Source organism: Centropristis striata, chromosome 21, assembly GCF_030273125.1.
Source record: "Centropristis striata isolate RG_2023a ecotype Rhode Island chromosome 21, C.striata_1.0, whole genome shotgun sequence".
Classification (NCBI taxonomy): Eukaryota; Metazoa; Chordata; class Actinopteri; order Perciformes; family Serranidae; genus Centropristis; species Centropristis striata.
Window position 1 is genome coordinate 9,486,387 of NC_081537.1, and position 22,746 is coordinate 9,509,132.

At 37.8% G+C, this 22,746-nt stretch overlaps 2 protein-coding genes across 3 annotated transcripts; both read left to right on the top strand.

The window, feature by feature from the left end:
- Window positions 1–173: 173 nt before the first annotated feature.
- Window positions 174–6,846, top strand: pvalb9 (parvalbumin 9). The gene is made up of 5 exons (XM_059324684.1): window positions 174–403; window positions 2,226–2,293; window positions 2,762–2,894; window positions 4,097–4,206; window positions 6,621–6,846. Exons 2-5 carry the CDS (start codon window positions 2,233–2,235, stop codon window positions 6,644–6,646), a joined length of 330 nt encoding a protein of 109 aa, XP_059180667.1. The 5' UTR covers window positions 174–403; window positions 2,226–2,232; the 3' UTR covers window positions 6,647–6,846.
- Window positions 6,847–9,112: 2,266 nt separating this feature from the next.
- Window positions 9,113–22,051, top strand: ccz1 (CCZ1 homolog, vacuolar protein trafficking and biogenesis associated). Of its 2 annotated transcripts, none has more exons than XM_059325404.1 (17): window positions 9,113–9,270; window positions 10,931–11,006; window positions 11,116–11,212; window positions 11,293–11,390; window positions 11,624–11,717; window positions 11,841–11,921; window positions 12,019–12,066; window positions 12,488–12,571; window positions 13,212–13,387; window positions 14,730–14,811; window positions 15,114–15,175; window positions 16,872–16,983; window positions 17,270–17,303; window positions 17,495–17,612; window positions 19,931–20,089; window positions 21,273–21,400; window positions 21,519–22,051. In XM_059325404.1, the coding sequence occupies exons 2-17, from the start codon at window positions 10,993–10,995 to the stop codon at window positions 21,572–21,574; spliced, it is 1,443 nt and encodes a 480-aa protein (XP_059181387.1). In that variant the 5' UTR covers window positions 9,113–9,270; window positions 10,931–10,992; the 3' UTR covers window positions 21,575–22,051. The 2 variants fall into 2 exon arrangements, with proteins under 2 accessions (XP_059181387.1, XP_059181388.1); XM_059325405.1 differs by having other exon boundaries at window positions 9,189–9,270; window positions 11,093–11,212.
- Window positions 22,052–22,746: the final 695 nt, after the last annotated feature.

The following is a 22,746-nucleotide window of genomic DNA, read 5'->3' on the forward strand; positions in this document are numbered from 1 at the left end:
TCATCCTCATCGTCAATATGAAACTCATCATCATCATCATCATCACAATCAGCATCGACATCATCGTTCAACCAGGTTCAGAGAGAGAAGAAGATGTGGCACAGTGGAGAAGTTGATTGGCCAAAAAGCAGAGTTGTATGACAGTGTGGCTGCAGCGGATATACACGTGGAGGTTAATTGGGCAGGTGAGCAGGTTGAGGAACACGAGAAGGAGGCGGCTGGCTGCGGGAACATTTGATCCGCAGACAGGTTGGAAACTCAAGCGTCCTTCGGCGCACCCAGCGGGCGTATTTAAGAGTGAGCCAGCTGTCAGCGGGCACCACAAAGCCTTATCTCTCTCTCTGCTGCTGCTGCTGCTGCTGCTGCTTTGGACCTGGACGGAGAGGAAACCGAGCCAACAGCGGTGAGTCCCACAGCTGCCCGGGGGGAACACAGGTGTGGGCCAGGTGTGCAACCTGCCTGCTCTGTGGGACTTGGCGGGAAGCGGAGCTAGCGGCGGAAACACAGCCTTTATTCTTTATTTTCTTCAACTTTTTCTTTTTGTACGATTTAGAAATACTTAGCCTCGTCTGAAGTTCTTCTTCGGTACACTGAAAAAAAAAAATATTATTTCAATCATTTATATAAATTCTACAAAGAAATACCAATTCAGTGCGTTTACTTTAAAATAGCAGTTTTTCATGTAGTGCATTACTTAGTGATTGTTTGTTATTATGTGTCCTCAGTTTTGTATGTAAATTGAATCATTTGTTCCAAGTAATATTCACTAAACCAGTTCATTGGCTTAATTAGTTGATATTTCCAAGTAAAATGTAATTGAGGAACATCAGTGAATCTGCAGTTTACTTGTGTATTTTCATTTTTTTAAAAGTGGTTGTATTAAATAAATATTACTTAGAAACAGCCTGAGTAAAGATCACATCACTTTCTGTGTGGAAAAAAGTGTCTAGCTTTTTTTAAGTAAATGTCACTCCAAATTTTTCAGTGTAGCTAACTAACAGAAGTAGAATGGGCCTCGACTAACAGGACAAGTTTAACAAAATTTTGACTCTAAAAGATTTTCTTAAGCTGTTACGTCAATAATAAGATTTGTTTTAGCTCATTAAGTATGCACTCCTATACGTTTGAACTCCTCAGACTTTAAGGGACTGTACTAAAATTATTTGAAGGGTTACAAAGGGTCATAAACGTTAAACGGCAATTTTAATTATTGCTGGAGTCTGTTTTTGTCTGGATAGTAGAGGAGGATGTTTCAACTTTTTTGATGCTAGATTTTATTTTTGTTTTCATTTTTTTATTAATTATAGGGCAACATTTTTCGGATATCATCTGAATCATTTTTAGGAAAATAGACCAAATATTTAAAACTAGTGGTGTCAGGATTATAATTTTTAACCAGAAATCGGACTAAATGAGCATTCAGTTTTAAATATCAAAATCTATAGCAGGGTCTGTGATCATTTTAGTTCGACCATATGGGACTAGTGTGGTACATTACAGTTTTATATAATACTTAATAGTATAAAGTCTATTTTTATAAAGAAGAATTTAATTTATCAGGGCATAAAACCAATGATATGTTGATCTTTACAAATTGAGATTCAGTGTCACAGCTTTAAGTGCTGAAAACAAAAGGGTTTAAATCAAAACTTTTATAGAATTTTTTTTTTTATAGAATTACAACGTTAAAAAAGTAAAAGTTAAAACATTAGCTTCACCCTTCCTTCCCACACCAATAATTTTTGAACAGTCCCTAAGTGCCAATTATCTTGCACAGCTCAGTCAATCCAATTAAGCAGTTCCAGGGCAGCAAATAGTCTCAGTCATTAGGAGGCAGCCTGGGGAAATCAAACTAGGCAGCTTGACGAATCAGACATAGATCATGCCACAATTATTTTACATATATGAAATGGAATACATGAAAATGCTCAGGCAGCGTAGTTTTTTTGAATATGCCAAAATCCATGTACATTGGGATTTTACTGATTTTTTTCTGACATCTTGAACATATTTGCCGAACAATCATGACTGGAGTTTTGATGGGATCATGATATTAACCTAGATACATCTGCAAATACCAAAAAAAGTTAATCCAGCACGACACAAAATCACAAAGGCTGAAGTAGGTGAAGAAGATGTGTGTCTGAAAGAGAGTGTTTGTGTGTGTGTGTGTGTGTGTGTGTGTGTGTGTGAATAATTTACAGAGCTTTTCTTTGACCCTACAGGACCAGCATGTCGCTCACCTCCATTCTTTCAGCTGAGGCCATTGAAAATGCTGTCAAGGACTGTCAAGGTAGCCACTCTACACACACACACACACACAAACACACACTTACAAACAAGCCCAGTCCTACAATAGGGCACTTTCACACTGAAATTCACACCTAATTATGGTAAAAATTCACAATAATCCTGAATAATCCAGTCGGCCTAATCATAATCTGTGTTGCATTCAGTCACTCTCGGATCTTCAAAGCATAATCTTCTCTGCGGCTGCATTGTTCTCAATTTTGGACAGTATCCTCTCCACTAAATTCAAATAAAGCTTTAAGTAAATTTGAAAAAGGTTTTCAATCATCTTGTCTGTTTTAGCAGAGGCTTGTTGTCTACTGAACTTAAAAGAAAAAAAAAACAGAGGTGGAAAATCTCCCACCTGGACAACAGCCACATGCTGCTTTAATCTCACATCAGCTTCCAACATGCTGAACCTTGTGTGTCAGCTCTAACCCCAGTTTTGCTTTTGTAATATATATGTGTCCAGCGCCGGAGTCCTTCTGCCACAAAAAGTTCTTCCAGCTGTGTGGCTTGTCCTCAAAGACGCCCCAGGAAATCAAAGATGTCTTCCAGATCCTCGATGAGGACAACAGCGGCTTCATCGAAGAGTCTGAGCTCAAGTGTGTAAAAAATTATATTCAACCCTCCTGTTATGTTCGATATTTCAGGAAAAGCAATAACCATGGGCATTTATAGTTACCTAAATGTCCAGAAACTTAAAATTCCCAAATAACATTGTTTATATTTCATTAATAACGCCATTACTATCCATTTAAATCAATATTCAATATTTAGTGCAATGGTTATTTACCTCTTAAAGATTCATGGTTCAATGAGAATAATTCACTTGTTTATCATTAAAAAAAAATGCATGTTCAAACTTTAAGTACATTGGAAAGACATACATATAAAGTACAATGGTTTCACATGATATTGATTTTTTTTTTTTAACTTAATTTTACATTTTTTATTTCTTCATTTTTATGAAAAAATACTTTTTTTTAAACTTTGAAATGGGTCAATTTGACCAGCAACATTAGAGGAGAATTAACTTTTATACGTTTCTCACTGGGACATGATAAACCTTAACAATAGATTCCTTTACCTGCATAACTGATGCTGTTAATTCTTATACACCAGGATTCACTGTAAAATACATTTAAATCTGTCCCTTCTTTCAAAAAGCTGCTTCACATCACATCACTCTCAGATTAGACTATTTGTAGTGAGTGAACTACTTGTGCGTGTGACAGAAAGATAGATTTACAGTGATATTATGGGAATGACAGCATTAATCGGTCTCCTAATAATCCACTATGGACAAAGTGTTATTATCACATTTGTGTTATATAATCCACGTCTGAGGGTCGACTCGAGCCGTGCAATTTAGGAATTGGTGCAGTTTTGTTTTTTTTTTTGTTTTTTTTAAATTCACTTTTTATTGAGGAATTTTTAACATTTTATACAGAACAAAGAACAAGAACAGTTGGGGTGGGGGGTACCAATATCACAAAGCGTCATCATTTTCTCCTATCATCGTTCTTTGCAGCAGTCGTTGTTAGTTAAATGACAGTTTTATATAAAATCGGAACTTGTAGGCTTAACATATTCTGTCCATTTTGACCAGGTTTTGTAAAATGAGTCCATTTGTAACTTTAGATGAAAAGTCACTTTTTCCATTGTGTAGATGTCTTGTATGATGTTGATCCAGTCCTCATTTTGTGGTTGCTCAGGTTTGAGCCATCTCCTGGTAATGGCCTTAGTTTTGTGTTTTTTAACAGTTGGATCAAATAATTGCAGCAAATATACTCTTTTTGTGTAGGTTCTTCCTGCAGCGGTTTGTCCCCGGAGCGCGGACACTGAGCCCGGCAGAAACCAAGAGCTTCATCTCAGCAGCTGATGATGACAGTGATGGCAGAATTGGAGTAGAGGGTCAGTATCAGATTTCTCAGATTGTATTCGTATGAAACTCTCAGAAATGATGTCATTAGTTGGACTCAGTCTCAGTGGGCGGAGTCAAACAACCAAGATCTGTGTCAGCATATAAGAGACGGCTATTTTAATGCAGCTGAGAGCATATTTAACTGAGAGGGAAGAAAGATGCGTTGTTGACACTTGAGTTATTTGCCAGATTATGTCAATTTGAAGAAAGTGGTAGTTTGTGCTTCCAGAAAATTGTGGTGTTTCTACCTTGATGATGAAAACCATGGTTTTTGATCATGGATTTCTGGGGAATAGCATACATACAGTCATGGAAAAATGATTCGACCACCCTTATTTTCTTCAATTTATTGTTTGTTTTAATGCCTCGTACAACTAAAGGTACATTTATTTTTACACATATAATGATAGCAACAAAAATAGCTCATAAGAGTTTAATTTAAGAGCTGATATCTAGACATTTTACGTGGTTTTCTTGATAATTTTGGTTATTATTAAGAAAACCATGGAAAATGGCTAGATATCAGCTCTTAAATTAAACTCTTATGAGCTTTTTGTTGTATTATTGCTGTACTTGGTCTTGGTGTATTTGGCCACAGTAATATTATTTTATGTCAAAATCAGAAACAGAAATATGAAATATAGAAATACATTTGAAGTAAATATAGATATGTCCATAGCCATTCTTTTGTTCAAGTTTAAAACATCCTAAAAATTAAATAACATCAACAGGACATGAATAAATAACAGCGTTGACGTTGTGTCAAACACGTCCATGTACTGAGATTAGCACTATACCTTGATTGTTTGCTTTTTTCTTCCTGTAAGTCGCTTTGGATAAAAGCGTCTGCTAAATGACTAAATGTAAATATGAAATTAGCATGCTAACCAGCTAGCCCCAGCCCGTCGCTTCTTTTTTTACATTACATTACATGTCATTTAGCAGATGCTTTTGTCCAAAGCGACTTACAATAAGTGCATTCAACCTGATGGTACTAGACATAGACCATAGGAATCAAGTAAGTACATAACTTTAAGAGCTAACTGTCATTGCTAAAGGAGTGCTATATGTTAAAGAAGAAAAGAAGAGAAAAGAATAAGAGTTTAGAGTATTTTTTTTTTTTTTAAAGTCACAGTCACTCACTATTGCCCCTGGGCCTCAAGGGGCGATAGTGAGTGACTGTAGCGTGCAGTCTTCCAAAGCTGCAACAGTAAGCAACTTCACACCTAAAACTAAAATTAAAATTACGATGCTGGATCCCTGGAGAAGCTCCATCTCCATCTTGGCGGAAATGACTCTCTCAGTGGAGCACACAGAGACCAACAGCTCAGCAGGGAGGAAGCAGGAACAGCCTCCAGGGCTCCGGGGACTGACCAGCGCAATAGGCTCTTAAACGTAGAATCTCAGTTAGAGTTTAGGTCTGAATTTGAGTTTTTCCTTGTCCGCTGTGAGAGTTAAAAGAGGATGGGGTACCCTGTAAAACCCTGTGAGGGAAATTTGTCATTTGTGTTTCTGGGCTTTATAAATTAAAATTTAATTCAGTTGAATTCTGCACCCTATTTTTTGTGGCCAGGAATTACACATTGCATCTTTAAATAAAACATACTGAGACGACATAGATCTTGAATCATGTGGTTAAGATGCTTAAAAAAAAGGTATTTCAATGTCAGCACTGTGCAGTGCCACTAAACAGTATTCAGATTACTTACTTAAGTAAAAGTACTAATACCACACTGCAGAATTACTCCACTACAAGTATATAAAGAATTGTTTAATATATTCCAAATATATTGTATTATTATTTTTGCTGCAATAAAGTAAGCAGCAAGTTTTTCATTTGAAATCTTAACCTGAAAAATAACTAAAGTTTAAGTAAAATTGTACTTAAGTGCAGTACTTGAGTAAATTTACTTAGTAACATTCCACCACTGCAGATGACTGACTACGGGAATGACATATGGCATAAGCGGACAAATTATTTGCATTAGCATTGCTCTTAATGTTCAGTTTAAGTGCATGTGCATCTATGAGGGTATTGTGTTTCTGAGCTGATTTAATCTTCAGGATCAGATGCATTAGAGAAGCAACACGAAAGAGCAATAATCCATCTTTTGAGCTCAAAGAGTTAAAATCATAATGTGTTTGTTCAATGTTTATTTGCTACGGAGACTAGTTGACATGATATCGGTATCTTGAGGGTCTTTGTTTGAGCATGTTGGTTCTGATGGTTTTAGAAGTCCTGACCTCAAGATGCTTGTCCCACTTTTACAAGCAATATCTGAGCTCAGCCGTCTTACATAATAGAAAAAAGGATTTGGACGATCCAACAAATGTTGAGCGTCACATTCCGTAATTATTTTTGCAGATGATTCACTGACATTTCAACCTGCTTTTGTTCCTCCAGAGTTCCAGACTATGGTCCTGTCCTGAGTTTCACAACGAAGTCCGCTCCTCACCTCTGGAGTCTTCTGATCCCAGCTTCCATTCCCAGTGATTTATTTTGTTTTCTACTAAATTCTGTGTGCGCTCAGTGTTTTTAAATGACCTTTTGTCCATTTAAAGACAACAGACTTTTTCATGTGTCTTTCCACTGTGTTGGTCAATGTTTCTTTTCTGTGCACACCTCACTCACTGTCAATGAATGAGATGAATAAACATGTGGAAATATAGATCACCTCTTTGGGCTTGTTTCTTCTTAAATTGTAGCGAAATGGGAAAACAAATGCTGAAAAATGATGCCTCATATTAATTGCTATGTATGTGCAATTATAAGGTGTGAATGCAGTGTACAGATAATAGCTGATTCCACATGAATGAGAGCAGGAGATTCAAGCATTGTGGGAATATTTCACTGTGTTGCATGTCTAAATATGCAGAGGAAACATTTCATAGCAAAATGCTGTGTACTTTAAATTAATTTTGGATTTTATTCCCATTCGAAATTCATGCAATATTTAACTATATTTGAAAACAGAACAATTTTATGATGATGTACAATGCTTAACAAATTTATTAGACCGCCTGTCATAAAAACGAGAAAACATAAATATTTTAAAATCTTAGAGCTCATTTAAAACTAAGAATGTTATTATTATTTATTTGGAAAATAAAAAACTAAATTCACCACAGATTTTAACCGGCTCACAGAGCCTCTCTGAGAAGTCAGAAATTATCAAACATAACATTCAACCACTAAAACTATTTTTCTGTTCAGGAATGCAAGTAAATAACTATAATTTGACATCTTAATCAATAAATAATAATCATTTTATTATTTTTACAGTTTTTTGTAAAACAGTGAATTTGAAAATTCACGGATAACAATAATAATTATATTTTAGCATTAAAAATATCATTTTGATTAAAGAACTTCTACATACTGGTGTCTTAACCATTACAGAAACTAATAAATAAACTAATAAATTATTTTGGTAATTACTAATGCTGTTCATTTAGGGCCCTGGGACATAAACTGGTGGTCTGATAAATGTATTAAGCACTCTACATTTAATATGATGTTCTCCAAATATAAACACACACAAGAGAAAATGTTCAGAGACAAACATGGGTGCAGACTAATGTTGGTGACAATGTTTATTATCGTGTATAAATCATAAATCATCATCATCATTTAACAATTCTAGAAGTTTATAAATTCAAAATATAAATAAAAAGGATTGACGTTAAAGTAAATGTGTGGTATAATTCAAACAAAGGACTGAATGTGGATATCATGGCCTTCCTAGAGTATACACTACACCATTGTCAACAAATCCAACCAAACAGTACAGTGTGGCAACTTTATCCCCAGTGTGCAATAAAGAGCTTGCAAGTGGATCAAATGCAAAGACAAACAAGGCAAGGCCCAGGAGAAAGTGACACTGAGACTGAATAAATGTTTAGGTGGTTTAAGGTGAAGCATGGGTAATTATAGTTATAAAAACAACATTACCCTAATCAGATACGTCTGTGAATAAAGCTTCACAATAAAGATATTTAAAACTTAAACCCCAGTGTAAAGCCAGGACTTAATCTGTGAAAACAAGTGTATCTTAAGGAACCTGACAGATATCCAATGCTGCGTACAGCTCAGACTGTAAATTACTTTATCAATTATCATCATCACACATTCAGAAGGATATCGCACCCTGTTAAAATAATCGCCTAACTCATTTTTTCAAGTTATGCAGGAAACACAAAAACTTCACCAAAAGTGTAACATATGACATTTATTGATCATTTCACTCAAAAAGGATGTAACAAAGGATGGCTATTGGCATAGTAATAACAATGTGTGTAAATTATGTAACTTAAGAGAAATAAATGACTTAGCCATTTTTTTGAACATGCCTTTGTGACTTAAGCAAGATATGGTAACACTTTATTTTGAAGGTGTCTACATAAGAGTCACACAAGCCTGTTAGAAACATGACATGACAAGTAATGAGCATTAATGTTACTTCAAAGTGTCATTAATGTTCATGACACATCCCATGTCATGTTTATGACTCGCTCATGTCACTCTCATGTAGATACCTTCAAAATAAAGTGTTACCATATCTTGCCTAAGTCACAAAGGCATGTTCAAAAAAATTGCCTAAGTCACATTTTATTTTGACTTAGGCATAATAAATCCACTTAAGTCACACACTTGACATAGGCCATTATATTAAAGGGGTAAAATTACATGATCTGATCAACTGAGTATGTAGACGATTTTACCATCGGTGGCCGGCGTCACGAGGAGATGATTTTTGGCAAAAAAACCCACCAATTTTGACAAAAAAATGACTTAGGCGATTATTTTAACAGTGTGACGATATCCTACAGTTCATATCAACTCCCTGGGTGGACTAGGAACCTTAATTTGGTTTGAAATCGATTTTACCCGAGCAGTTGACCATGTGACACCGCGCTGTCAAAAGCAGGAAGTTCAGAATGTAAAGTAATATGCGGCTTCTCCTCTCATTGATCTCATATCCTCATTTTTTATTTTTATTTTCTGCAACCTCTTACCACGAGCAGCTGAACGTGTTGGGTTATTGCTCTGTAAGGTGAGTGCTGCCGTCGTGCTTGTGTTTTTTACCGTCACGGTTCACTGAGTTTTCCTCCGCCAGGAATACAACTCTGCTGCTAGCATGGACAGCTAGCCGGCTAACTAACGCTAGCTGCTAAAACTGACCTCACACATACTGTTTGCCGGCATGGTAACAGTTCATGTTAAATAATTTGACTCACTCACCTTCAGAGCCTCCAGTCAGCCCGTGTATTTATTTTATCAAGTCATTATTTACAGAAACAGCGAGTGTGTAAAGGGTTTTTAGCTCAGCTTGCAGACTTCACCGGCTTAACCAGCAGATACGTCAATGAATTTACAGTAGAAAGAAAGTACACAGTGGCAGAGAAAATGCAGAACAAGTAGCAAAGAATCGATGCATTTAAAGATGATTATTCAAATGTTGTACTGCAGGAAAAATATGTCTCCTGAACTTTTCTTTAAATCTTGACAAAGTATCATTGTTGTGTTTAGGTTACCTGAAACTGTCTTTGGTCTTTGGGCCAGCAAAGCATTAAAGTAATAGTCATATATTAATGCATTCATATGTCCCTTTTCCAGAGTGAGTACCTTAGTGCATTACACTGCGTTTCACATTATATGAGACACATCTTACAAAAACTAACCTCATACAACAGCCCTGCAATAATAATTCACAATCATGAAGGTTTTTGACAGTTTAATTTTGATTCAGAATTAGACCACCTTTCAGGTAGAAGTGGGCGGTATATATCGTCTAAGATAATATCATTAACGTTGTTTTGACATTATCGAGTATTTATAATATCTCAAAACGAAAGCAAACGTAAGGCGCAAAGACGGTAGACGAGAGGTGCATGAAAGTCACTTTAACAATATTAAGAAATTACAATGTTCCACTTAATTGCTCATGCTTGTATGCTGCACAATTTACCTGAAAGTTTACCCATTTAATGTATCTACATTAAAGTTTAACTCGGACTGTCTTGAATGCTTAAAGTTATAGAAAATAAATAAGAGCTGTTGTTCTGAAACATTTTCCATAAATGTCCTGGTAAGCAAGAAGAATTTTAACAGCTTTTTATTTGCAAAATAATTCACATTTTTAAAGGTTATTGGTATCTGAAAAAAAATATCAAGATTTTTTTTCTTTGCCCATATCGCCCACCCCTACTTTCATGTCATAGCTTGTGATGCAGATTCACTGTTTTGCCTTTTTCTGATAATTTGTCCACACCCATTTATATTGGAGCTTGAAAAACTATTAGATCAACAGAAAAATAATTGTCAATAATCGCTATTTAGACACTTGAATAAAGTCAGTTTTCATGGAAAAACCTGCATTTTTAAGCTGGAATGAAAAATACCTTTTTTTTTATGTAGATGTGAACTGATTTTTGTGATCACACAAATTCCAATATGTCAACTCAAAGTATTTCTCTGCACCCATTATCAATCTGATACCAGTGTTTTAAAATATATAAAGCTGGCTGCATGGAACTAACTGTTATTTTTGTGTTATCTAACATGAGGCCAGTGGTCAGAATTAGGGAACCTACTGATGTGATCCGGCATTTCAGATCAGTGCATCCCTCGCATAAATACCTTCTGTGCTTTCAACTTCGAAATTAATGATTCTAATAATTAAATTAAGTGATGTATTTGTCTTCATCCTGCAGGCACACGGCATGCTAGCCAAACTGTCTTTGGAGCAAAGGAAATCCAGACACAAGTTACACTAATGCTGATGATTAGGTAAAGCACACTGGATTGCGATGATGCAGGCTGACATTTATATCTAGAGATCTTTCAGCTTTTATGTGTTTATGTGTTTCTTCCAGCTTTCTCTTTGTGTCGTTTACAGTCCCAGAATGGCTTCAGGAATGCAAGAGAAACAGTACACACCATCTCTGCTCAATTTTTTCATTTACAACCCAACATTTGGACCACGGGAAGGAGAGGTGAGGTTGATTAAGCGTGTTGTGTTTTACAGCTGAAAACATTTTGATAGTGTAAATGCTAATTCAAGGTTTTTTTATAGGAAGAGAAGAAGATCCTGTTTTACCACCCAAGTGATGTGGAGAAGAACGAGAAGATCAGAAATGTGGGCCTTTGTGAGGCCATTGTACAGTTCACCAGGTAAAGAGTTTAATATTTTACTTGAAATAGCAGCATGGCACGATTTTAAAGAGTGTCTAATGTGAATTTTATGACTCAGTTTGACTACTCGTGTTAAAGGAAAGTGACATCTCTTGAAGTATAACAGAAATGTTGCAATAACAGATACACACTGATCGATGTCTAACATCTATAAAAGCACAAACTAAAGTGGCTGATCATCTTGTTTGGGTGTGTCTTCTTCTATCTTCCAGAACGTTCTGTCCAACAAAACCAGCTAAATCCCTGCACACACAGAAGAATCGTCAGTTTTTCTTTGAGCCAGAGGAAAACTTCTGGATAGTCATGGTAAAGGCTGAAAGGCTTTCATTCACATTAGTTGTTCAGTATTTAGTCTGTTTGTCGAGACTTTGTTGTTGATGTAGCTAATCCGTTGTCATCCGCTGTTTTCATTTCAAATGAATTCCTAAGGTGGTGCGAAACCCGATGGTTGAGAAACCAAACAAAGATGGAAAACCTCCCACAGTAGAATATCAGGAAGAGGAAATACTTGTGAGTACTGAGAGATCTCACTCATCAGCATCAGTTTTTCTTTATCTGTATATCATCAGTTTAAAGTTCTACTCACCATGCACTCTTGACTCTGTAGGACACTGTTTATGGAGCAGTAGTAAGGCAGTGCTACAGTATGTACAAGGTGAGTTCCAGTTTGTTTTTAGAATCTGTCATGCTTTTTACAACTTCGCTCTATTGCATTTTCTTCTTCTTCTAAAAAAAGCCATACAATAAAACCTACACAATTCATCAAACCACCAGTTTAAAGTGAAATTGTGCAACCTTTCATGTGGATGTCCAATTAGTGTTGATGGTAACTGTAGCTTATTGAAGCAATAATAATAATAATGCATGCAAAAGCCATGCCGGCTGTGCCTACATGTATCAGGATGCATTGCATGCAAGAGCTCCTGATGCCCAGCCAAAACAGAGTAGCAGAGGATTTTGAGCCTCATATATGCTTATGCAGGTGATAGAGTAGAAACACAATGGTTCCATGTGGTGAGATCATCTTTTAAGGTCTTCATTATGTAAAATTATTTTTTATTTTCCTTGTGCTGTAGCTCTTCAATGGTACGTTTGGCAGAGCAATGGAAGCCGGCGGAGTGGAGGTGCTCATTCAGAAGCTTGAAAAGTTCTTCTACAGGGTAAGAAGCTTTCACATTCATCCTAGAAAAACTAATTTAAAACTGGGTGAATGTGTTGTGTGTTGTTGTCCAAGTATCTGCCAGCTTTGGACGGCATGATTCATTAAAATTTCTGCACAAAAGGTCAGTGGAGCCAGAAAGTCAATGTTTGTCACAATGTGTCAATGTCAGAAGGCCGGATCTCCACTGATGATATCTAGACAATGTTTCTTTTGCTTTCGTTTGCAGTCACGCTTCATTTCTTGATAGTTATCTGACCACATTAGCTGCCTTCGCTTCACGCTGCAATCCCCTCGTTGGAGCCACGCAGCTCCAGGCATAAAAAGCACTCATGCAAAAGCATAAAAAATTCATTTCTAATTAGGGAATACCCTTCTTAAGTTAACACAGGTTTCCCTCTCCGCCATGTAACCCAAAGACGGAGAGAAAGAGAGAGGCTGCGGTGTGCGTATCAGAGGTTGAATGTCAGAATGATGCAAGCGTCTCTGCAGAGCATCAGTCAAAGTTTCTTATTCCTCTGTCTTTATTGCACTGTAAGCAAGCACTTCATAGGCAGGTAAACTAACCCCTTTCTCCTCTCCGTCTCCTGTGTCTCTGTGCTGTCTCTTCTTATTATGGGCGTGTCTGTGTGTCTTTCCAGTATCTGCAGACTCTCCACTTGCAATCCTGCGACTTGCTGGATGTATTCGGGGGCATCAGCTTCTTCCCACTGGACAAGATGACCTACCTGAAGATCCAGTCATTTGTCAACAGAGTGGAGGAGAGCCTCAGTCTCATCAAATACACAGCCTTCCTGTATAACGACCAGCTTATCTGGTACAGACTTTACACTCGTCCAAACTTTGTGTGTCCTTAAAAGTCCTCCTGCACGTTTCTAATTGATGTCAATGCAGGCCACAGCCTTACATAACCTTCCTGTACACATATTCGCAACTGTACACCATTTTAAAATCCCCACATTGGCATCTACAAACACACCATGGCACGCTTTAAACACAACCTGTAATCCTCTTTGCGGTTAATGTGACATGTCACTTGGCTCTAATTGCAGTGACAGTGACCTGGCTTTGTGTGCATGCACCGGGATTACATGATCCCTCATGAAATTATTCCAGGGCACTGTCTCAAAAAAAAAAGAGAAGAGCTGTTTAATTATTGAGGGTGGGGGTTGCTTATTGACCCCCGTCTTTTTACATTTTATTTATCGATAGAAAAATGGCAAAGTGCGACTTTAGATTTGCTGTCAAATAAGGATCATTGGATCGATTTGTCAACTATTCAGGGTCACCTCTAAAATATACCGTCCTCAGCCACACATTTTGCCTTTGCATCCTTGCACAGTGTCATTTTATACTTTTCTTTTTTTATTATATATATATATATATATATATATATATATATATATTCTTTTTTTATTTTATTTTTTTAAAAACACAAGCCCCTTTCATAGTGCGGTCTGCTATATTGCCGGAAAGATCTGTGCTTGGTTTTCGCCTTGGGGCGTTCACATTGATCCTGTGAAGGCGTGATATTCGTGCCCTTCCATAGTGCAGCCTGACATCGCGGAACGAGGTGCCAGGAGACGATAGTGAGGTGCAACAGAGCAGCAGCAGTGCTGTCCAGTAGCACAGTGCTAATAGGCTACAGAGTTAGCTCTGTAGCAGTACAGTATGTATGTGCTGCAGCAGTATGTGTTCACCTAGCGTTTGTTTACAACAAGCACCGGACACTCTGTGCACAGTTAGCGATGCCGGTTTGTTTACGATCAGTGGCGGACACCACATGTTCAGTTAGCATGCGGCTTTGTTCACAATAAGCAGCGAACGTTGTGCACAGTTAGCGACGGCGGCCGCAGCTGTTGTGCTGAACAGTAATTTGTTGATTGTCGGACCAAGGGGGAGGCGTGTGTCGTTCATAGTGGTCCCGCTTCCAACAGACCCACCAATTGGTGAAAATTGGTGGGATCATTTGATTCCGGCATCCCGCTTTGGGCGCGTTCATAGTGGAGGCCAGACATTACGGAGCCGTAAATATGAAAGGGGCTACAGATACATAAAATGTCTACAAACATAAAATAATATATATAATAAAATAAGAATAAATAAATATATAAAAAATAATAATATAATAATTTTTGTCATTGTTGTTGGTTCTGCAGGAGTGGACTGGAACAAGACGACATGAGGATCTTGTACAAGTACCTGACCACCTCGCTTTTCCCCAGACACTCTGAACCAGAGGTGAGGAGGAGGAGGGGGTGCACAGATAAAATGGATAGCTGAAGGAAATATGGGGGACAAATTAATGACATAATGAAAGAAACAAAGGAACAGCAGGTGTTTCTGTTGAATGGATGCATGGAGGAGCTCAATGCTGCTTGTAGAAAACCATTGCACTGCATTTTTCTGGCTCTAATATTATCCTTCTCTTTGATATAATGTGTTCTTTTCTAATATTAATGATCCAGACAGGCTGCTTATTAGTGATGCAGACACACCGTTATGCCACACTCTTTCACAACAACCCGTCTTCATTTCTCTAGCTGGCTGGCAGGGACTCTCCTCTGAGGCCGGAGGTGGCAGGGAATCTGTTGCACTATGGGAGGTAAGTCCCTGATCTCATCTGTATCGATATAGTCCTCTTTCCCGTTAGACTCAAAACCCACTAACACCTACTAACAAGGTTAGAGTCGACGCTCATCACACGACAAATGTCTGTGCAGTCGTCACAGGTATTTATCAGATCCAGCTCTGATTGGCAGTCAGGAAACATGAGACCCGGTGGACACGCTAGTTGGCCACTTTGCGGCGCAATGCTATGACGCGCTCACTTCTGAAGGTGACTTCTGTACCTCTTAGTCCTCTCAGCCACAAATTCCGTTCGTCTGTTTGTTTCTTGAACATTCTTCCAAATTTCTTTGAACGTGATAGAAATAAACACAAAAGGCACACTATTGCATGTTTTCAGCAGGTTTTCACACATTAAAAACCCTGCATATATGTTGTAATATTGCTGGAGAAAGGGTATATCTGCAGACCCACGTCCTCTGCAGAGTGTAGGGTTAAAACAACGAGCTGTGTTTTGTTTTTTCTTGATGCAGACAGTGGAGTTAAGTTAAGCATCGAAAGGCAAACTCTGACTGTGCACATGAGTTTACAAATGCATGCATGTCCGTGTGCCACCGTAATGTGGTTTCGACCCACTGACGGTAATGAGCTTTGCTTGCAGTCAACCAAATTATTTAAGGAGGTTACTCCCTTGGCTAACACTTTAAGCAAGAGAGCAGGAGGTAGAGTATCATGGCATCTCCACGCTTAAAATACACTTAATATTCTGTGTAACCAGAGAAAGTTTGCTCAGGTGTTTGTATCCTGGTGACCTATCATTAAATCAATCAATCAAACTTTATTTATATAGCGCCTATCATGGGCCAGGAACAACTTTACAGGTCTAACACATGACAAGAAAAATAATATTTGTTTGATGAAGGTCAGACAAATGGTTACGGCCACTGTAGACTCAAATATTAATGGTTACAAAGAAAAGATCCATGCAGGCAAGCTACACATGTAACACACAGACATGTCTTCCAATGGTTCCACTTAACATTAAGCGGCATCCATGGAATCCAGTGTATTTACAGCACGACAATGAATCCCTTGTTCAGTTTGTGGTTTTATCTGTTTGATCAGTCATGGAGGAGTGAGGGGTGAAAGACTTCAGTCCATTTTTAGAACTGAAGAAAGTTATTTTATGTTCAATATGCTAATTGCTTGAATAGATAAGAATAGAATTTTCTGTATTGAAAATCCCAATTAAATATTGTCTAAATGCGAACGTTTCTATTTGCTGCTAAATGGCAAGAATGTAACGTTTGTTCTCGTTAAAACTAGTGAAACAAACCTAAACTTTTAGTAAAACGATTCTGCAGAGGTGAGTAGCATACTTTGTAGCATACCTCACAGTTTGACATTCTTGATGCATTTTATTTTGACAAGTCTTGCCTTTCAAACTAAAATGTTAAAAAGAAAAAGTTGGGATCACAAGAGTCCGAGGGCTTTATCCTCCTGGGAACCATGACTGTTTTTGTGGACACCACCATCAGGCCAAAACGTCAAACCTTTCTAAGAGTTATCTTGATATATCTGCATGACATTTGTTGAGTGCATCTTTGCTCCCAAGAGGATGAATTTGACTTTAATCAGCCAATGGCCTCACCCACCAGACACACAGCCGGGCTCTTAGTGGGCCGTTTGATTTATCGTCTTGTTTTTTTAATGCTGTCCTCTGTCCTCTCCAGGTTTTTGACAGGACCTACCAATCTTAAAGATCCGGAGGCCAAATTCCGATTTCCAAAAATATTTGTCAGTGCAGAGGACGGCTATGAGGAGCTGCATCTGATTGTTTATAAGGTAAGGGAGAGTTAATATGATCTGCTGTTTCGTGACAGTCGTAATAGACTCATGCAGGTTGTTTTTTTATGTATTAAAAAGTGTGTGTGGGGGGGTTGTTATTCATTTTTATAATCTGTGATTTATATTCCACTGCCCTATCAAACTATATGGATTTTTGGGATTAGACAGCTGAATTTTAAAGTGATGAAGTGCATCCCATAATGCTCCTCATCAAATTAATGCCATTTCTAACCTACATGACCTTGATTCTGCATTTAACTTGCTCTTATCTGCTGTTTTCCAGGCGATGAGCGCTGCAGCTTGTTTTATGATCAGCGGTAAGTGTACTGTACTGAAAGGATGCTTTCACTTCCCTTTTCCTGCTTCATTTCTTATAAATATAGAATACACTTTATTTTATTTTGGTGTCTGTTTTTTAGTATACAGGGCATTTGCTGCTCATTCAAAGCTTAAATCTGACTTTTTGTTAAGCTCATGTCCCGTAGTGAATGACCCCTTCTCTTTCCAGCCTCTGTGGAGCTGACGAGGGACTTCTGTGAACAGCTGGACAGCTTGGTGGGCCCTCAGCTCACTTTGCTGGCATCTGACATATGTGAACAGTTCACAGTTAACCGCAGGATATCAGGGTCAGTAATTTACAACTTACCACCCTCTGAACATGACTTATTCTTGTTTTTGTCAAAACTAACGGGTCTGGTGTTCGCCTCGTACTTACTTCTTTGTGTTAACATTTCTCAGTTTAAAGTTGGGTTATGTCATTTAAATTACTGAAGACCCAGCTCTTCAGAGAGCATCTTCTCTCCTAGACCACATGATAAGTCTACTCCTCAAAGAATTGTCACTAGCACTAATAGCTCTTATTGCACTATACCTTGATTGTTTGCTTTTTACTCTTCCTGTAAGTCGCTTTGGATAAAAGCGTCTGCTAAATGACTAAATGTAAATGTAAATTACTGATGACATAAGACACTGTTTTATGGCTTGAATGTTATGCATTACAGGAGCATTTTTAGTCATTGTGTGCAACTTTGTCACCAGTTTGGGTAGGATGGTTGGTGGGTATAATCTAAATCTTATCCTGTGTTTTCCGTCTCTCTCTTTCCATATCACTTCTTGCTAATGACGACTTTATTATTAATTGAAAGTTTCCAAAATTATTGTGAAAATTGCCTATTACTGGTTCAGTGTACATTTTTAAACATGGTCCAAATGGGAAAAAAAAACCTCTATATATTTAAAAATAAATTACATGAAAGTACTACACTCACCGGCCACTTTATAAGGTGAGGTGTGTACCTAATAAAGTGGCGGTGTGGTCATCTGCTTCAAGGTTGGACGTGTTGTGCGTTCAGAGATGCTCTTCTGCAGACCTTAGTTAAAACAAGTGTTTTCTCCTCTGACCTCTGGCTTCAACAAGGCATTTTGGCTCGCTGGATGTTTTCTCTTTTTTCGGACTATTCTCTGTGAACTCTAGAGATGGCTGTGTGTGAAAATGAGCAGTTTCTGATATACTCAGACCAGCCCATCTGACACCAACAACCATGCCATGTTCAAAGTCACTTAAATCACCTTAATTCCACATTCTGATGCTCAGTTTGAACTTCAGCAGCTCATCTTCACCATGTCTACATGCATAAATGCATTGAGTTGCTGCCATGCGATTGGCTGATAAGATGTCTGCATTAACAAGCAGTTGAACAGGTGTACCTAATGAAGTGGCTGGTGAATGTATAAGGTGTCTCCTGAAGCCTGTCAGTCATTTCTGAAGTGTTTGTTGTTGTAAAACTCATTTTGACCACAAGGGGCTGAAGTGCACCACTACCGCGTGTTCTAAATTGGACTAAATGCATTCATGTGTTCCTCCAGGTGAGTCTTAGAACATGTGGTAGTGGTGCACTTCAGCCTCTTGTGGTCAAAATGAGCAATACAGCAACAAAGACTAGAAATATCTTTCAGCTGACATTGGGCGAGAGGGCGGATACGCCCTGGACAGATCGCCAGACTATCACAGGGCTGACACATAGAGACAGACAATCACACTCTTATTCACACCCACGGGCAATTTTTTAAGAGTCACCAATTAAACTTAAGCTGCATGTTTTTGGACTGTGGGAGGAAGCCGGAGGAGCCTGGTGCAGGAGACGATGTGCAAGAAATTCATAATTTTCTTTAAACTATCAGCATCCGATGAAAACATTTCCCACCTTGAATGGAAAGTCTAGTGCTGCAGGTTATTACAGTCGCCATGTTGTCATCAGTTTACAGTCATCCTTTTGTATTAACTCAGCCCTGCTGGCAGTGACAGAGGAGACTCTGATACCACTGGATATCGTTAGGGCACTACTTAGGGGTAACTCAAGCAGCGGAGCTTTAAAGACTGGCATCCTGGCCGGCTCTCCTTTAACCCCAGCAGTTAGCTTCTGATACGTCCTTGCCTGTAATCCAAGCCTGGACTCCCCGGCCTGGGCTATTTGATGGGCTCCTTTTTTAATCACCCTAGTGAAGAATCCACTGAATAAATGATGCCGTCCCAAATTCCTCAGCTGGCATTCAGGTCTGTGTCCTGATTTGGCCTGGTGGGACTGTAAATAATTACAGGCAGCATAAATAAAATCAGTTGTAGGGCCTGTTTAAATACATGGAGATAAAATCAGTGGCCTGTTGTCAGGTAAGCTGTGGTAATAACTGTATCCTCTGTTTAATGTGGGTGGATGATGGAGTAGGCTTAATTAAAATGCACATTTAGCCCTTTTGTTAGATGTTATCATTCAAAGTGTTTTGGCTTACAGTACCCTCTATTAATTATGTGTGTTTACAGAATGGAAGAGACCCACTGTGTGAACTTTAAAGATTAGCCCAAAAGTAACTGTTAGTTTTTTTTGTATTATTGCTTTGCTTTTAATCCTTTTTTTATGTATTTGTTCTTCACATTTGTGCCATTCAGGCCAGAGAAGGAGCCCCAGTTTAAGTTCATCTACTTCAACCACATGAACCTGGCGGAGAAGAGCACCATCCACATGAGGAAGACGGCCAGTGTTTGCCTCACCTCAGTGCACCCCGACCTCATGAAGATCCTGGGAGACATCAACTGTGACTTCGCCAGGTACAGTAGAATTCCTTTTTTTATTATTAATTTATTAAACTGTGGCTGTGTTAAAGATATTTATCTTTACCGAATGCTTTCAGACATTTGTTTGAGATTTTTTGTGACTGTCCACAAATCATCTTGGTGGCACTGGTGGCCATCCAAGTAGAAACCAAAGAGTAGATTTAAAACTCTCTTCAGCTTTTAATTACCGAAGTCCTGAGAGGCAAACAAGAAAAAATATTCTGGTGATCCATCTGATCTAAATTATTTTCTCTGCGTTGTTTATAATTTAAGAACAAGTGATAATGGCTTATGTCAGGATAATCTTTGAGTTTCTTTTTTCTTTTACCTGTGCAACAGGTAGGGATAAAGTATTTTCTAGAGAAAAAGAGAAAAAAGGTTTGCCAGGTTTTTTTTCATCTGTTAAAACAGAAAATTAAAAAACTCACCTGCCAAATTATGATTATTTCTCAAATGTTTGGTGTTCAAACACTCATTCTGCCACAATTTGCCTGGATGAAAACACAAGTGTTTGGAGTCCAACTTAAAAATTGGGACAGTGTTGCACTTCAGGATGAAATGATCCCTCCAAAACTGTTTCCCCACCTGTTTCACAAATGGAATGAAAAGGGGAACATAGAAAGATTATCCTGGCAAAACCTAACTTTTCACCCCTTAAGTCATAAACACAGGGGAGAAAACAATTTAGATCCGACTTACAAAATAGAAATCACCAGAATCTTTTTTTCAGGGTTTCCATACTAAACAGCAGCTGTGCAGTATTTAAACTGTCTCAAAGACAAGAGAGACAATGTGTAAAACTAAAATCTTTTCCCCTGGATAACATCACAGCTGTGACACTTTCATCCAGAAATCCTGGTAACTTTGTTAACTCGCTCTCTTTGGAAGCAGTCATGAGACTGAAGTCATGTGAGAGTTCCCATGAGACAAACAGTGGCATCAACATTCAGATAATTTATACCAGGATCATTATCAGTTCCTCTTTTTGTGCAGATGTTGTGTAGATGCTGCTAAAACATACTCACAGTGCTATGTGTGAAATTAAATAATGAAATGCATGTAATTGTGTGTGTTTTTAGTGTGAAATTCAAAGGTTAATAAAGGCATAATTTCTGACACAGACCAGAAGGATGTGAAGGATGTTTTTAATAAAATCTGGTGTCCTTCTGCCCCCCAGGGTGGATGAGGATGAAGAAATCATCGTTAAGGCCATGACAGACTACTGGGTAGTCGGCAAGAAGTCAGACCAGAGAGAACTGTATGTGATCCTGAATCAGAAGAACGCCAACCTGATTGAAGTTAACGGTATGCCTCCACCACCTGGCCATGAGTAAATCTGTGTCTTGCTACGACAATAGACAATCTGCCCTGATGCTTAATCTCTTCTTCACCCTAATGCCCTTTTTTCTTTTCTCTGCTGCAGAGGAGGTTAAGAGGCTTTGCGCGACGCAGTTCAACAACATTTTCTTCTTGGACTGATGGAGCTGACAGACAGACAGACAGACAGACAGACTGTTCCACATCACTAATAAAAACTGTCACTGTTGCAGGGTATCATGACAGCATCAGCGTAATGCAATAATTGCATTGTAAAATAAAAAAAATCAAAGCTTTCTCACAAAGTTTTTTTTTTTTTTAATTTAACCGATAAAAATTGTAATTTTCTCTTGTAATTAAGTGTAAATCCAGATTTTTACTGTACATGTTCTTTCATTTCTTTAATTTTCTTTGTACATACTTGTAGGGTTTTGTTACTTGTTAATTTGGATTTCTTTCAAAACATTTTTTAATGAACACATGACAATGTCTCAAATTTATTTAAAAACTGACATGCACTGGACAGTTTAGTCCAGGTTGATTTGATGATTAGTGATTGAAATATGATGTCATCATGTCAAAAGTATTGTGGTTTGTAAACAACTGCGCTAACTTTAAATAAATTAAGAAGTAATTTTACTTGGTGTAACAAATGTCTTTTTTAAAATCTCATTAAACATCAGATCACTAGGATAAAGATTGATATTCCCTCTGTGGTAGTTTTATAAGTGTGTTTATTAAACACAAGGGCAGCATGTATTTACTTGTACACATTTTTTTGTTTTTATGGCTCACTTCTTGTGGGCTTCTTTATGAACGAATAAAGTAATTTATTGCTTTATAGCAATCATTTCTGCATTGTAAATGGCCAAAAATCAAAAAACAAATTTGAGGATTTGCCTCAAATAATGTAAACTGTCGGATCTGGAACATACCTAGAATTATCGATATTTCTTTTTTCAGGGCCCTGAATGAATCATTCGGATGGAGCCCCGAAGATCATTTCAATATCAAAAGATAAACCTTTATTCGTCCCATAATGGCAAAATTGCACCATTACGGCAGCAAATGGATAGCAGCAAGAAGGCTAAATAAGTATTAAGTTAGTGTAAAAAAGCATGAATATCATATAACCAAGGGGGATACAATTATATAGCTATGATGTGGTTTGATGTAAACAAGATTGTAATAAAAATGTTTGCACAAGGTTGTAATTACAGAGCAAAATTAGCCTCCAATACCACTGGCCAAATAGTTTTTTATGCATGAAAAAATAGCATCCCGACTGATTAAATAACAGACCAAAAAAACAAACTGATCACATAAAAAGTTAC

What these genes read in the sequence shown, in the direction of transcription:
- ccz1 (XM_059325404.1), top strand. An exon ending in AGTGCTACAGTATGTACAAG is followed by an intron (nt 12,067 to 12,487) that starts GTGAGTTCCAGT and finishes CTTGTGCTGTAG; the next exon opens with CTCTTCAATGGTACGTTTGG. An exon ending in TGCATCTGATTGTTTATAAG is followed by an intron (nt 16,984 to 17,269) that starts GTAAGGGAGAGT and finishes GCTGTTTTCCAG; the next exon opens with GCGATGAGCGCTGCAGCTTG.
- pvalb9 (XM_059324684.1), top strand. Translation starts at nt 2,233, where the DNA reads ATGTCGCTCACCTCCATTCTTTCAGCTGAGGCCATTGAAAATGCTGTC. An exon ending in ATCGAAGAGTCTGAGCTCAA is followed by an intron (nt 2,895 to 4,096) that starts GTGTGTAAAAAA and finishes CTTTTTGTGTAG; the next exon opens with GTTCTTCCTGCAGCGGTTTG. An exon ending in TGGCAGAATTGGAGTAGAGG is followed by an intron (nt 4,207 to 6,620) that starts GTCAGTATCAGA and finishes TTGTTCCTCCAG; the next exon opens with AGTTCCAGACTATGGTCCTG.